Here is a 15870-nt window from a genome sequence, read left to right on the forward strand (position 1 = left end):
AATCGGGTTATTCGGTTTTTTCCCAAACACTCCGTACTTCGTGTCTTGCCCACCTGAAGAGACAGGGATGGAGACAGGGGTGCCTGGGCAGAGGTGGGGTTGGGCGGAGAACATGGCTGCCATGGGCCCTGAATAGGCCTGCTTCTCTCCTAGACCCCCTCGCAGCCCCCCTGTTCAGTCCGCCACGACCAACGTCCATCTTCCCAGTCCCTCTTCATCTCCCTCCGTCAGCACATCTCTCTCACCTTGCCCTCTGACATGGCCCCCAGACGTGTCCCTGCCGTCAGCCCAGTCCCTCACACTGAACCCCAGAGGGGTTCGCCCCATCACCCAGACTCCCATTTCACAGGGAATTGACTCAACGAGCTAGAGGCACAGGGAGTGTTAAAGGCGACAAAACCACCTGCAAGGCTGAAACTCAAATCCAGGGTGCCCCCCACCCAGCCCAGTTTGCACTCACCAAGAGAAGGGTGGAGAAGAGCTCCCCTGCCTTCTCCCCAAGCCCCCACACGACCTTCACGTTCCCAGCGAGCCCTCCTCACTTACACAGAGACCGGCAGGAGGTAGAGCCCAAGGCTGCGTGGCCTTGGCTCAGTTATGCGGCCTCTATGCCCCCGTCTCCCAGTATCCAAAGTGGGGGTGATGATCATGAGAGCCGCTACCTCATAGTCGAGGTTGGAGTTAATACGGGTGCCTGGCACACAGTAAGTGCTCAATAAAGACTCACCACTGGGCCTTCCCTGGTGGTGCAGTGGTTAAGACTCCCCGCTTCCACTGCAGGGGGCAGGGTTTCAATCCCTGGTCTGGGAACTGAGATTCTGCATGCCAGGCGGCGCAGCCAAAACATTTTTAAAAAGACTCACCACTGGAAGTATTTTTACTATGCTGATAATCTACAGAATACCTGAATTCTTAACACTGCTATGTTTCAGTATAAGTGGTGACATTTTCTCTTTATGTCTGATCTGGTTTCATTCCTGTAATACAGCCACCCGATTTTGTGAGGGGGGGAATAATATGTGGTTTTTGTACAAAAAAAAAAAAAAGACTCACCACTGAGCTAACCCTTCTGACACCCACAGATTCGCTCCAGGACAGAGCGTGTGACCCACCCTGTGTGGCCCAGAATGAGGGAGACAGCTTCGTCTCGTGACACCCACAGGGGCTCCCCCCTCAAATCCAGCTGTTCCCTGACTCCTGGGAAGGCCAGTCCTCTGGCCCCGGCTCCAGACTCACAGCAGCTCAGCGCCTCCCCAGCCCGGACAAGGGCGCTCTCGGGCTCCCACCCCGCCAGCGGCTCATCGCAGCTCAGAGACTAAGGCCCGGCTCTCACCTCACCGGGCTCCAGTCTGACCCGTCCCTCCGGCACAGCCTCAGTACCTGAACACCTGCTCTTCCCTGAGCCCGAAATGCTCCCACGGCCTGGGTCCCCCAAAGCTTTCTTCTCGCAAACTGCCCCCCCCATGGGAAGGGCTCAGAGGGATGAATGGTGACGCCACTGCCCGACCTGGGGGTCCCCCGTCTCCCTGCTCCCAGATGGGCAGGGTAGGCCTCTTCCCCAGGCGAGGACGTCCCTGGGGCAGCATTTGGGGGTTGGGGGTGGGATGGAGGAGAAATGGTTTTGAGCAGCTGCCCCAGGTGCTGAAGGAGCAACAGGTGGCTGATGAACGTGGAAAACTGTGACTGTGGCGCCTCCTGCTGGCAGAAGGTCAAATTGCACCCTGTGTCACTGCGGCCGGAGCTGGGCCCCGACCCTGACTCCGCAGCGAGGAGGGGGCTGCAGCCTGGGCTGGAAGAGCTGGCTGTCTCCGAAGGAGTGTGATTCCTTCTGGAAGGCTGGTTCTGGTGCTCCTGCTGAGGCCTCCCTGAGCACCAGCTGCTACCTTCCCTGGGCGGATCATTCCCACCGCCCGAGTAAGCCCACCCCCTCCACTGCAGGACCTCCTGCATGACGGTGGGCACCTTGGCCGGTGGGCTCGGTGCCTGGCACAAAGTAGAGGCCCAATCAATCTTGATGGCAAAGCGAGAAAACGTGAGTGTGCTGGGAGGCCAACGTGAACAACCAAAAGAGGGGAGGAGAGCCAGCGAAGGGGACGTCTGAGGTGGCAGGACAGGACATGACAAGGCCCCAAGTGGGGGGCTAAGGGGAGGCAGGACAGGTCGTTGGAGGTGAAGAGGCCAAGCTGTAGAGACCCGGCCAAGGTTATGGCAGCCTGAGGTCCCCCGGGCTATGGACAGAGAAAGGGGAGCTGGCGTGGTGGGACCGCATTGTGTGACACCAAAGCCTAGAGCAAAGGATGGCCTAGAACTGGCCGTGGGGACAGAGGGGGAAGCTGCTTACCCCCTCGGGACTTGCCCCGGGCTCAGGGGCCTGTGCCGGTGTGCATGGCTACCCTCCTCGGTGGAAGCCCGGCCCCTGCCCCAGCCCCACCCCCGAGACCCAGGCCAGCCCTGCTCTGGGCCTCACTGTCTCCCTTCAGGTCCCAAAGGTCGACATGGAGAAGTGTCTTCTCCAGCAGGCTCTGTGATGCAGGCTGGCAGGGGCCAGTGGGCAGGGGTGACGGTGGGACAAAGGGGTGGCCAGCTCAGCCAGAACCCCGAGGGTGCTCCTTCTGCCCTGACCGGGGCCGAGGAGAGGCCCTAGGAGCCTTCCCCTCACGGGCGCGGGACAAAGGCCGAGCGGAGCCAGTAAAGGCCTGGGGCCCAGCAAGGCCGGGCTCTGGAGCCCGACCCGATCCAGAATGGGGGTGTGAGGGGCAGGGGCTGCACAGACCAGAAGACCTGCCACCGTTCTTCACACCGGAAGCCACGACCCACCCAGCCCGGTTCCCCAGGGCCTGGAGCCCAGCGGTGCCAAAGCCACGACCCAGCACAGGGGTTGAGGCCCCAGCAGCGCCCTCTCCTGGCCAAGGGGCCCCTCCTCCAGCCTCAGAGACAGGGGCTGCAGAGCGTTTCGGTGCAAGGCGTGCCCTGGGAATGCTCTGTCTGGCCACGGCCATGGGAAGCAGGGGAAGAAAGGGAGATGGGGGGGAGGGGGCGGGGGGCGCGGGGGCGGCGGGGTGGGTAGGAGACAGTCCGGGACTCTGGTTGCCCTCCCAGCTACAGCACCCGTGCCTTCACTCGCCCCTGAGCCCGGCCCAGGGCCCCAGAGCCACACGCAGGCCAACCTCGAGAGTGGCAGAGCTGGCCGGCACGCCGGGAATGGGGAGAGGAAGTTCTTGGACGACCCGGAGCTTGTCTGCCGTGATGGGAGGCAGCAGAAGTTCGGGTGGTGACGGGCAAGGTGGCCTGCCTCCTTGGTTTCCTTCCCAGCCCTCATCCCTCCCCGCGGCTCACCACTGCCCGTAGCTCTGTCTGTCTTTATTGATTTGGGGAAGACCGGAGGGAGGCTGGAGGGCCACGACACAAGCAGGACCACCCACAGTCAGCAAAGCACAGAACGGCATTGGAAGGACAGCCCCCGGGCCTCTTGGTTTCTAGAGGGGGTGTGGCAGCGACAGGGGAGGGAAGTCTGTGGACGCGCCCCACCAGCGCCCACCCCAGCGCCCCACACCACACCCACAGGGCTCAAGCTCTCCCGCAGAGGTGCCCCGGGGTGGGAGGGGGAGGTGGGGGGGACTGAAAGGGTCCATTGGAAGGGAATCTGGGGGTCCGTGCGCTCAGCCTGGGGTGGAGAAGAAGAGAGAAGCACAGGGAAGGGGACAGTCAGGAGGCACCCCTGGCCTGCCCTGTGCCCCCTGCTCCCAGCCCAGGCTCTCAGCAGAGGCACTCACTGGGTCTTGGCACTGGGCCCCTCGAGAACCCTCACGGTCCCCGCCAGCGGCATGGCCTGCCCCCCACCTCTCTCTCCATCCACTTCTTGGGGACCCCGGCTCCTCCCCTGTCTGTGCTCTCTGCCCTCAGCCTGCTACTCTGTGAGGTCCACCCTGCAGAGCTCTTGGCCACGTGGGGCCTGCCACCCCGTAAGCTCAGCGAGGAGCCAGCTCCCAGCGGGTGCAGGGCTCACCCCCACGCACCTGGGGGTCACCACTTGGGGGGCTGGCCAGTGTGGAGGCCCGGGTGGCTGTGGCTCATCACCCTCCGTCCCGAGGCCTCCTCACCCTCTGGGCTCTGCCCTAGCTTGCGAATGTGGCGCAGGAAGGAGGTGGCATTGAACGCTCGCTGCAGGGAGAGAGGGGTGTCAGGCCATGTCCCGGTCCTGGTCCCAAGACTTCGAGGACCGTAGAGACCACCGGCGGCCCAGACCATCCTCCTGAGGCTGACGGACGGGGCGGGCAGCCTTGAGCCGGGTCCCAAGGCCCCTCCCCACACTGACCTTCCAGTGGGTCCGGGCAAAATTCTTCTGGATCTGCTCACTGACTGAGCCCAGGATGTCCTTGTCAAAGGCTGTATCCCCGGAGATCCTAGGGTGAGGTCAAAGGTCAATGAGGGGTGGGGGTCTCTGAGGGTGTGGACCCTCTGGTCCCAGGACAGCTCAGCAGGGGCCCCGCTCACCAAAGATGCTGTAAGGCCTGCTGGCAGGTGAACCTTTTCTGGGGATCTCGCTCCAGAAGGTGCCGGATGAAGTCTTTGGCTGGAACAGGGAAACCAGATCAGCCCACCCCGTCCCCACGGCCCCTCGTCCCTCCCCACTCCCTGGGCTTGGGGTCAGCCTCAAGTTCACCTGATTCTGAGATGTCATCCCAAAAGGGAGAGTCAAACTCGTAGCTGGCCCTCAGGATCTGGCTGAAGAGTTCGGGGTCGCTCTCATCGTAGAAGGGGGGGTACCCACACAGCCTGGCACCCACAGATGAATCACCCGGATGTCCAAACCTCCCCAACCCAGCAGGGGGCAGGCAGGCAGAAGAAGAGCCTTCCCAGTGGTCACTCACAGGATGTAGGAGATGACACCCAGGGCCCACACATCTACGGCCTTCCCGTAGGGTTTCTGCTCCAAGAGCTCCGGGGCTGGGGGCCAGAGACAGACAGACGCACACCCGCGCACACGCACACCACGCCTTCAGTGCTGCCCGGCTCAGCCTAGTTCACCCCAGGAGTGGCCCACCGCCTGCCCTGCCCCTGGCACCATGGCTCCCACAGGGTCCCCCGGCCCCCAGGCCCCCGGCGAGCCTCGGGGCGCCCCCCTCACTTACCCACATAGCCCGGGGTCCCACAGGCGGTGCCTAGCATGTTGCCAGCCTGGATTTTGGAGAGGCCAAAGTCAGAGACCATGATCTTGGAGTCCTCGAAGGGCGTGGCATAGAGGAGGTTTTCAGGCTGCGACACACAGATGCCAGAGAGGACACCGGGTCAGCCCCGGCGTGGTCCCCGGGGCTGGGCGCGCTCAAGTCCCCCAGACCCGTGGTGCACAGGGACTCGGGGCGAGGCCTGGATGGGCGGGCAGGAGGGCAGGCACCTTGAGGTCTCGGTGCACGATGCCCAGGCTGTGCAGGTAGGAGACGGCACCAAGGACCTGGCCCACCAGGTGGCTGGCGTCCTTCTCCGTGTAGGAGCCGCGCTCCATGATGCGATCGAACAGCTCGCCCCCCGTCACCCTGGGGGGAGCAGGGGCTCAGCTGACCTGGGCCCCCCGGCCCCAGCCCACCCCCGCCTGACCCCGCCCTCCTCACAGCTCCATGGCCAGATAGAGGTGGGAAGGGCTCTCGTGGACGTCCTCCAGAGCCACGATGTTGGGGTGGCTGACCCTGCAACGGCAAGAAAAGGCCCCTTACGGGCCGCCACGGCCCCCTCTGGACCCCCAGCGAAGCCCATCGCCCTCTTCGCTTCCTCCCGCCCCTGCCGGTCCAGCAAGGCAGAGCCCCCGGCCAGGCCTTTCTGGGGACACGGAGGAGGCAGGGCGCTCCACCCCAGGAGGCTCCCAGCCACCGCGGGGCGCACACCTGCGGAGCACCGCGATCTCGTTCTCCACCAGGGCCTCCTTGCCTCGAAGGGCCTTCTTGGGGATGCACTTGAGGGCGACAAGGTGTGAGGAGCCCCGCTCCTGGGCCAGCACCACCTCAGAGAAAGCGCCCCTGCGGCAGAGGGGGAGGCAGGAAGGGAGGGGAAAGGCGAGGAGGAGGGCGGGGCGAGAGCAGAGGCGGGGAGGGAGAAGGGCCCCCTTAGCCGAAGGAGATGGGGAAGCCCTCCCCGTCCCATGCCACCCATCCCCCCACACAGATACACACTCACTCACTGTCACTCACACGCGCGCACACACACACACACACCACACACACACACTCACGAGCCGAGCTTCTCCCGGATCTCATAGACGCTGCTGATGTCCTCCGTCTGTTTCTTGAGCAGCAGCATGTCTGGGGGTGCAGGGAGAGGTGGAGGGAAGCTCCCTGGGCGAGGGGCAGCCCCGTCCCCCAAGCCCCAGATCCGGCAGTGCCTCAGCCACCCTCAGCCACAGCCCCACTCAGGAACACAGGTCCCACACACCACCCCCAGCCCGATACACCTCGCCCCTCCCCCACCGTCCAGGTCCGCACTCCAAGGTGGACGCCTCCAGCGAGGCCCCCGCATACACTCCTCCCCCTCCCAGATACAGCCACGATCCGACGCCCCGAGACCTGGCACCCCGACGGCGATCAGCGCCCAGAGACCCCCTCTCCGCCCCCACGCAACCTAGTCAGCCGCGACTGGCCGCCTTCCAGAAGGCTCCGTGCCCCCACCCCGGGCCCCTCCAGGCTCACCCCCATCCGCAGCGCCCAGAGGCGCCCCCGGCCGCCCCCAGGCCTAGACCTGCCACCCACGGCCCAGTGCCCACAGGCACGCGCGCCCCAGGCCACCGACCCGCCCGAGATGCACCTGCGACCCCAGCACACAGCCGCCCGCCACGGCCACCCACGCGGCCGCCCGGCTCGGCCCAGCCCTCGGCGCCTCGCGGCGGGAGGGACTCGGCAGCCCGGGCCTCCCGCGTCCCGAGCTGCGTGGGCCGCGCGCGTGCCGGCCGGGGGCGCGCCGGGCGTGACAGGTGTGCGCGGGGCCTGCCATGGCCCGGGACACTGCACGCCCCCGCCAGCGCGCGCCCGCGCCCCGGAGCGCCGGGTGCGGACCTGGAGCCGAAGCGAAGCCGCAGCGTCGCCTAGCGCAGTAGCCACCGCGCCGAGCCCCCCGCCCGCGCCCAGGCGGCCCCGCCCCCCTCCGCGCGCGCCCCCGCCGCCCGCTGGCGGCCGAGCACGCGGTGGCCGAGCGCGGCCGCGGCACTGCAGGGCGCCTTGTAAGGCAATCGGCCGGCGCCGGCCGCCCCCGCCTCCCTCCTTTGTCATTCGTGCGGGTTCCCGCCGGCTCCAGCTCCCCCCGGCGGCCAGACTGGGCCGGCCCCAGGGCCTTTGCACCACCGGTGTCCTCCACACAGAAGTCTCTTCACCCACATGTTGACCTGGCTCTCTGGGTGCCTTCGGGTCTCTGCTCTAATGTCCTCTCCGCAGACAGGGCATCCAGGCCACTTGACCTAAAACAGCCTCCTTCCCTAGCCCCAGCCCTGCCACTGCTGCTTCTGCCACCTTGGCCTGAGCCCGCATCAGCACTCAGGTGGAGGACAGCAACAGCCTCGTCGCTGGGCTCCCCCTGCCCTCTGCCTGCACCCTTAACCTCTCCAACCGGCAGTTTCTTCCCCACTGAGCAGCCAGAGCATTCCTTTTATTGAGATCATGTCACCCCTGAGCTCCAAACCCTCCCACGGCTCTTCATGTCACTCCAAACCAAAGCATGAGTCCTTACAGGGGCCTAAGAGCTCTGCATGATTGGCCCCTCTTCCCCATCACTGCTTTGGCCCCTCTCCACCCACTCCCCACCCCCCGCCTTGCTCAAGCAGCTCCAGCCACACTGGCTTCTTAACTGGTCCTCAAGCATGCCACACATGCACCCGCCCCAGGGCCTTTGCACTCGCTGCCTCTCTGCCTGGAACACTCTTCACTCAGGTATCTGTTTGGCTTGCTCCCTCATTCCATCAGGACTCAGCTCAAATGTCACCTCCTCAAAGAGGCCTCAGCTGTCCCCCTCCAACACATTCTATATAGTAATCACCCCGCCTGCCCTGTCTGAAGAGCATGCATCTCTGCAAAATCACCTCCTTTGGCTTGTCTTCCTCAGCAAAGCATCCACTCCCAGAGGGTGTCTCTGTCGACTTGGCCCAGGAGAATCACTCAGGAAATAAGTGCTTGGTGAATGAATGCAATCCTTCATCCAACAATTAGTGGATTTGTCCCATCCAGTCTCATCTCGGTTCTGGCGCCCCTCCCAGGGGGTCCAGGTCCCACCAAGGATGGGGGTAACAGGTGTCCTGGCTGTTGCCAAGAGCACATCCACACAGGCCATTGTTGCAGGGGCTCCATGGAATCTCAGGGCCCGGGAGTAACCTGCTGAATCTCTCTTTGCAGGGGTCTATAGGCCCCCGGCCTGACACAAAGTCTTCAAGAGGGTCCACGGGGCAGGCAAAGGTTTTTAAACAGACCTCAGCTCCTACATGTCCTCTGTTCAAAATTGCGGGTCTGAGAAAGCCCCCTCAGTTTCCCTTTCCCAACCGCCCCTCCCAGTTCCCTCGAGAAGGCTCCAGCGGCCTCAGCACTCGGAAGCATGGGCCCCACTCCCAACTGCTCAAATCTGTGAACAGGATTTCCTAGATTTTACATCTAAAAGAGAAAAAAAATAGGAATGGAACCGACAGTGAACCCCATCTCATACTGGCGGTAAGTCCTATTTGTTATGGACACTTGGACAAATTGACACAAACCAAAGCCCCATCTTACTTGCTTGTTTCATAATTATGCATCCACATGTCTAATCCACTGCCCTGTGGTCACAGGTCCTAACAAGAAATGTAATTGGTGTTTTGGAGAAGTACGATGATGCATGAGTAATAAAAGGCTTCCCACGTGGAGAAGGACAGCAAAGGAGACTGCTCTGGGGGGCAGCAGATGGAAAGTGGAGGCAGGAAGAAAAGGACCCACTTCCAAAGTGAGCCTGTGGCATCAAAATCAGGAAGTGGAAGTGTAAAAAGTGATCTCACAGTTTTTGTTTTAAATCAGTATTTACAATACACTGGAAATGACACCCTTCACGACTGTTGAAACATCCGTTGAAAGACTGTAGATGTCAACTTCAAAAAACACATGTGTGTGTGTTAGATGGTGGTGGATACAGAGCTTTTGAAAATCCTTTCAGGGGATGCCTTACAGAAAAATGAACGCAAAGTGGATCACAGACCTAAATGTAAAATGCCAAACTTCTAGAAGAAAACATAGGAGAAAATCTGTCTTACCTTGGGCTTGGTGATGAGTTTGGGGATGCAATATGAAAAGCATGGTTCATGAAAGAAGAAATGATAAATTGGACTGTATCACAATGTGACATGTTTGCTCTGTAAACAACACTGTTAAGAGAATGAGAAAAAAAAAGAGAGAATGAGAAGACAAGCCACAGCTTGGGGGAAAACCTTTGCAAAACACATATCTGATATAGGACTGGCATCTAAAATATATAAGGAATTCCTAAAACTCAATAAGAACACAAACAACCCAATTTAAAAATGGGCCAAAGCAATCAGAGAAGAAAAAGAAATAAAAGGAAAACAAATTGGAAAAGAAGAAGTAAAACTGTCACTGTTTGCAGATGACATGATACTATACATAGAGAATCCTAAAGATGCCACCAGAAAACTACTAGAGCTAATCAATGAATTTGGTAAAGTTGCAGGATACAAAATTAATGCACAGAAATCTCTTGCATTCCTATACACTAACAACAAAAGATCAGAAAGAGAAATTAAGGAAACAATCCCATTCACCATTGCAACAAAAAGAATAAAATACCTAGGAATAAACTTACCTAAGGAGGTAAAAGACCTGTACTCAGAAAACTATAAGACACTGATGAAAGAAATCAAAGATGATGCAAACAGCTGGAGAGATATTCCATGTTCTTGGATTGGAAGAATCAATATTGTGAAAATGACTATACTACCCAAAGCAATCTACAGATTTAATGCAATCCCTATCAAATTACCAATGGCATTTTTTACGGAACTAGAACAAAAAATCTTAAAATTTGTATGGAGACACAAAAGACCCCGAATAGCCAAAGCAGTCTTGAGGGAAAAAAACGGAGCTGGAGGAATCAGACTCCCTGACTTCAGACTATACTGCAAAGCTACAGTCATCAGGACAATATGGTACTGGCACAAACACAGAAATATAGATCAATGGAACAGGATAGAAAGCCCAGAGATAAACCCATGCACATATGGTCACCTTACCTTTGATAAAGGAGGCAAGAATATACAATGGAGAAAAGACAGCCTCTTCAATAAGTGGTGCTGGGAAAACTGGACAGCTACATGTAAAAGAATGAAATTAGAACACTCCCTAAACACCATGAACAAAAATAAACTCAAAATGGATTAAAGACCTAAATGTAAGACACGACACTATAAAACTCTTAGAGGAAAACACGGGCAGAACACTCTATGACATAAATCACAGCAAGATCTTTTTTGATCCACGTCCTAGAGTAATGGAAATAAAAACAAAAATAAACAAATGGGACCTAATGAAACTTAAAAGCTTTTGCAAAGCAAAGGAAACTCCAAGCAAGACGAAAAGACAACCCTCAGAATGGGAGAAAATATTTGCAAATGAATCAACTGACAAAGGATTAATCTCCAAATTATAAAAACAGCTCATGCAGCTCAATATTAAAAAAACAAACAACCCAATCCAAAAATGGGCAGAAGACCTAAATAGACATTTCTCCAAAGAAGACTTACAGATGGCAAAGAAGCACATGAAAAGCTGCCCAACATCACTAATTATTAGGGAAATGCAAATCAAAACTACAATGATCCAATAAAGATGTTAAAAAAAAAAAAAACCTACAATGAGGTATCGCCTCACACCAGTTAGAATGGGCATCATCAGAAAATCTACAAACAACAAATGCTGGAGAGGGTGTGGAGAAAAGGGAACCCTCTTGCACTGTTGGTGGATATGTAAATTGATACAGCCACTATGGAGAACAGTATGAAGGTTCCTTAAAAAACTAAAAAGTAGGATTACCATATGACCCAGCAATCCCACTACTGGGCATATACCCAGAGAAAACCATAATTCAAAAAGACACACGCACCCCAATGTTCATTGCAGCACTATTTACAATAGCCAGGTCATGGAAGCAACCTAAATGCCCATTGACAGATGAATGGATAAAGATGATGTGGTACATATATACAATGGAATATTACTCGGCCATAAAAAGGAACAAAATTGGGTCATTTGTAAAGACGTGGATGGGTCTAGAGACTGTCATACAGAGTGACGTAAGTCAGAAAGGGAAAAACAAATATCGTATAGTAACGCATATATGTGGAACCTAGAAAAATGGTACAGATGAACCAGTTTGCAGGGCAGAAATAGAGACACAGATGTAGAGAACGAATGTATCGACACCAAGGCATGAAAGTGGCGGAGGGTGGGTGGTGGTGGGATGAATTGGGAGATTGAGATTGACATATACACACTAATATGTATAAAATGGATAACTAATAAGAACCTGCTGTATAAAAAAAATAAATAAAATAAAATTCAAATATTAAAAAAAAGGGGGCCAAAGATCTGAACAGATACCTGACCAAAGAAGAAATACAGAGAGCAAATAAGCATATGAAAAGATGTTTAACATCATATGTCATTAGGGAATTGCAAATTAGAACAACGATGAGACACCACTACACACCTCTGAGAATGGCCAAAATCTGGACCACTGACAACACCAAATGCTGGTGAGGATGTGGAGCGACAGGAACTTTCATTCATTGCTGGAGGGAATGCAAAATGGTGCAGCCACTTTGGAAGACAGTTTGGCAGTTTCTTCCAGAACTAAACATACTCTTACCATACAATCCAGCAACCGCACTCCTTGGTATTTTACTCAAAGGATTTGAAAACTTATGTCCACAGAAAAACCAGCACACAAATGTTCATAGCAGCTTTATTCAGAATGGGCAAAAACTGGAAGCAACCAAGATGTCCTTCATTAGCTGAATGTGTTAGTTTCTGCTGCTCAAAGTGTGCATTTTAAAAAGATGGCAGAGATATGGGTTCCTGGAGAAGACCAGGTAGAGCATTTGTATCTCAAAGGCGTGAGGAGCAAGGCAGGTTCCTTCTAGGATGACTTTGTTCCCTTAAGGCCAGAAAAATAATTTTTTTCCCTCCATACTTACAAGCCTCTTAAGATAAGTAGGGGAGGTTTGAGGAGTGGTAAAGGATTGGTGGGATTTGGATGATTTCTGGAGCTACACCTCTGATCCTGTAAAGACTAGATTTATAAAACAAGGAGTTTTTTTTTTCCTCAGAGAATTGGGTGGCCACCTCAATGATATCAAAGGATTGACACATTCATTCACCTCATTCACCTATGTTGGAATGTTTTACTTGCCCTCATCTAGCTTAGGGGAGAAGGCCTCCCTCACCCCAAATTCCTATCAGCGATGGTTAGTTTAGTCAGACCGGTGGCCTCCCATTTTGGTAATTTATTTATAAACACTTTTGAGGATCCTCCCTGGGTTTAAGAAGTTCTCTGATCATGGCCCTCGAGGCTGGCCTACAGCCTCACGTGGTCCCATTTCTAAAGGTAGCCTGACGATAGCAGCTCCGCCAGGGACCTCTGTGTCCCAGGCAGCGGGGTTCACTTGAGAAACAACCTGGAGTGGAGAGGAGGCCCCCTCTGGCTTGGGATTGAGGCAGGCTCCCACGGGCAAGAGCAATCCTTTTTCTTGGTGGGTGCCTTCTCCGTGAGGGTCTCCAGCTCGGACTATTGTCTGGAATTTAGTGAGCAAGTCCCTTCCCAGCAAGGGGACGGGGCACTTAGACATGAGCAGAACTGATGTGTGAAGGTCCAACTTCCTAGCAAGCAGCTGCGGGGAGGGGCGCTGAATTGCTTGGTCTTATCATACACGACTGGGAGGACGCAGGGCCGAGCCATCAGTCAGCACAGACTAGGCGGCCCCCATAGCTGGTAAGAAAATAACCTTCCTACTGGCCGCGTCGAGGGTTCCCAGAGGCTCTTTACCGAAAGCTCCGCCTCTGTGCACCGGTGCCCAATCAAATCTTGGAGACAGAGTTTTGGGGGAAGTAGAAAAGGATAGCTTTATTGCTCTGTCAGACAAAGGCGGACACAGCGGGCTCCTGCCTCGAAAATCTATGTGTCCCCGACCCGGGAGGATTTGAGGAGGGGTTTTATAACAATGGTTCAAAGTCGGGGTTCCTGACAAGATCGGGGTGTGTGTAGGGCTTTCACGCCCTTAATCTCGCCTCAGGTGGTGTGTCCTAATCTTGATGAGCTTCTCTGGTCCCTTTAATCTCGCCTCAGGTGGTTTCCTGGCTGCGCCTCCCTTGATTAGCAACTGTTCCGATCTGCCCTTTGGAACTCGGGGAAGGTCATGGAGGCTGGAGTCTTGCCTACAAGAAACGGGGGACAAAAGGGCCTCCGTGCCCGGGAGCCCCACAGGGCCCCGCTCGGTTTCAGCTCCTCCGGAGAAAGGACCAGGTATCCCTGGGGAGCCAGGGAAGGTCCCGGGCCCCATCAGTCTTCGGTCCTCTTGGCCATCATTGGTTTGGGGGCCCAGAGTCCCCATCGGGACTGGGGGCAGTCCCGCTTCCAGCGGCCCTCTCGTTTGCATGTCAGGCAGGATCCCAGTGGACTTTTCCCATACAGGGAGCATTTGTCCTTCCAGTGGCCCTCTTGGCCACACTTAAAACAGATCCTCTCTTGGCGAGACAGTGGCTCTGATCCAGGCTTCCTGGATCCCGTCCCCGCCAAGGGCTTTTGTAAGGGAGGTGGTGCAGGGGTTAGGGCTGCCGCCAATAACTGTGCTTTTCGCTGTTGTCCCTGAATCCTTTTTGCCTCTTCAACCTTATCTCTATTGTTGAATACTCCAAAGGCCAAATCCGTGGGCTGATTCAGGGGTGTTTGGGATCCCATAGCTGCCCAGATGGGGCGTTAGGGGTAAACAGTCCGGAAGACTGTCCCTCCTCAGAATTGGTGGGTTGGGGGGTAGGAGTTCCCGGTTGTGGACCTCGGGGAGGTGGTCTCATAAGGGATCATCTAAAACATCAGGCTCCTGTGGGGGAAGAAGGCACTTTGAAGGGATGTGAGCCAGGCACACCTGGCAGGAGTTCTTTAGACCTGGATCTTAGAATAGCGTCATGAACATTTGAACATACGGGGTTCCCACCCCATCTACCTTTCCTTTTACAGAACAGGTCCAGCTGCAAGATGGTATTGTAATTCAATGACCCATTTTCTGGCCAAATCTTTTGGTCCCCTAGTTTGTATGGGGCCATGCAATATTGCAAAAGAAAATTAATTTTTTTTCTTAAACCATCCTGTCTAAATTTTCCCCAATTATCTAATATGCATCTTAGTGGGGAGTTCTTTGGGAGTGGGAGGATTATCCCAACTATTTTGGAGAAGGGGTGGAGACCAACAGGAACTGGGCCATCGCCCTCTTTTTGGCCTTTTATGGTCAGCCTGGCACCTGTGGGTGTGTCATTTAGCATGTTAATGCATTACAATGAGGCTCAAGGTCTACTGGAAGTGGCATCTTCCACCATCTTGGGCCTAATTGGTTCTAACCAGTTTTTGTCGTATCCTGTTTTTCTCAATGGCTGTGTCATTCCTTAAGGGTTGTGCCTTGCCCCCTGGTCTCAGGAGCATAGCCGCCACTCAAGTGTGGGCCATGGAGAGTGACTTTGTTCCCAAGAGGACAGGATGGAAAGGGGGAAGATTAAATTCAAAGTGGAGACACCTGATGAACAAACCGGACCTCAGCCGGGTGACCCAGGTCGACACGGACCGTGGGAGTCGTGTTGAAAGCATGGAGTCTTGCTGGGATGTGATGAGAAGGGCACTTCACTTCCGTGGTCCTCCTCTCAGTAACCATCACCCTGTCTACTCATGACTGAAAGCACCAGAAAAACCCTGAGGGGTCCTGCAGGACCTCCGCCGCAACACCAGAAACGAGGACAGTCACGGCCCAGAGGAGCCTAAGACGCAACGCCGATGCAGTGTGGGATCCTGGGGCAGAACAAAGAGGTGAGGGGAAAGTCAAGGGCATATGAATAAGACTCTGGACTTTAACCCTCCTTTTCTTGGCAGGGATCAGGCGTGCAGTCCTGGTCCACGTAATGTAAGGACTCTGGCCCCCTCAGTGTCATGTCTTCAGTACTGGCAGCTTCCAAGCTCCAGGACACAGGGCAAAAAAAAAAAAAGACTCTGGATTTTAGCTGGTGACAATGTACAATATTGGTTGATTATTTTAACAAACGGACCACACAATGGAGAGTGTTAGTAACAGGGGAAGCTGGGTGTGGGTGTGTGGGAACTCTCACTCCTATCTCTGCAGTTTGTCTGTGCATCTAAAGCTATTCTGTTAGAAAAAGTTTATTTAAAACATAAAAACGGGGACTTCCCTGGCGGTCCAGTGGTTAAGACTTCGCCTTCCAATGCAGGGGGTGCGGCTTTGATCCCTGGTCTGGGAGCTAAGATCCCACATGCCTCGCGGCTGAAAAACTAAAACATAAAAAAAAAAAAAAAACAGAAGCAATATTGTAATAAATTCAATAAAAACTTTAAAATGGTCCGCATCAAAAAAAGTCTTAAAAAAGAAAAACACAAAAACGAATTTCAGAAATCCTGTTGGGGGTTCTGCGTGGATGAACACAGCTGGCAGACCAGGGGTGCTGTGCAGGGGCGGGGGTGAGCAGGCCCCGGGCCTCTCAGGTTGCCCTCCCCCCAGCCTCCCGGGCAGCCTGCGCCTTTCTCCCCTTCCCGGCGGCTGGAAGCACAAAGCCCTGCAAGGTAGACTCCAGCCGTCCCTTTGTTCCCAGC

The 15870-nt window shown here is 55.4% G+C and overlaps 1 protein-coding gene and 1 non-coding gene across 6 annotated transcripts; one reads left to right on the forward strand and one right to left on the reverse strand.

The window, feature by feature from the left end:
* Positions 1–3353: 3353 nt before the first annotated feature.
* On the reverse strand, positions 3354–7094 carry PNCK (pregnancy up-regulated nonubiquitous CaM kinase). 5 transcript variants are annotated; one of them, XM_057538207.1, is made up of 12 exons: positions 6793–6920; positions 6224–6293; positions 5880–6011; positions 5610–5684; positions 5396–5534; positions 5133–5256; positions 4872–4947; positions 4664–4776; positions 4495–4573; positions 4316–4403; positions 4017–4161; positions 3567–3664 (listed from the first exon to the last, which is right to left on the reverse strand). In XM_057538207.1, exons 2-11 carry the CDS (start codon positions 6289–6291, stop codon positions 4024–4026), a joined length of 1032 nt encoding a protein of 343 aa, XP_057394190.1. In that variant the 5' UTR covers positions 6292–6293; positions 6793–6920; the 3' UTR covers positions 3567–3664; positions 4017–4023. The 5 variants fall into 5 exon arrangements, with proteins under 5 accessions (XP_057394187.1, XP_057394186.1, XP_057394188.1 ...); XM_057538204.1 differs by lacking the exons at positions 4017–4161; positions 6793–6920 and adding an exon at positions 7041–7094 and having other exon boundaries at positions 3354–3664; XM_057538203.1 differs by lacking the exon at positions 4017–4161 and having other exon boundaries at positions 3354–3664.
* An 8027-nt stretch (positions 7095–15121) lies between these two features.
* LOC114238109 (small nucleolar RNA SNORA57) lies at positions 15122–15243 on the forward strand. Its single transcript, XR_003623529.2, has one exon. It is a non-coding gene; the product is annotated as a small nucleolar RNA SNORA57 (small nucleolar RNA).
* Positions 15244–15870: the final 627 nt, after the last annotated feature.

This window comes from Balaenoptera acutorostrata, chromosome X (genome assembly GCF_949987535.1).
Source record: "Balaenoptera acutorostrata chromosome X, mBalAcu1.1, whole genome shotgun sequence".
Classification (NCBI taxonomy): domain Eukaryota; kingdom Metazoa; phylum Chordata; class Mammalia; order Artiodactyla; family Balaenopteridae; genus Balaenoptera; species Balaenoptera acutorostrata.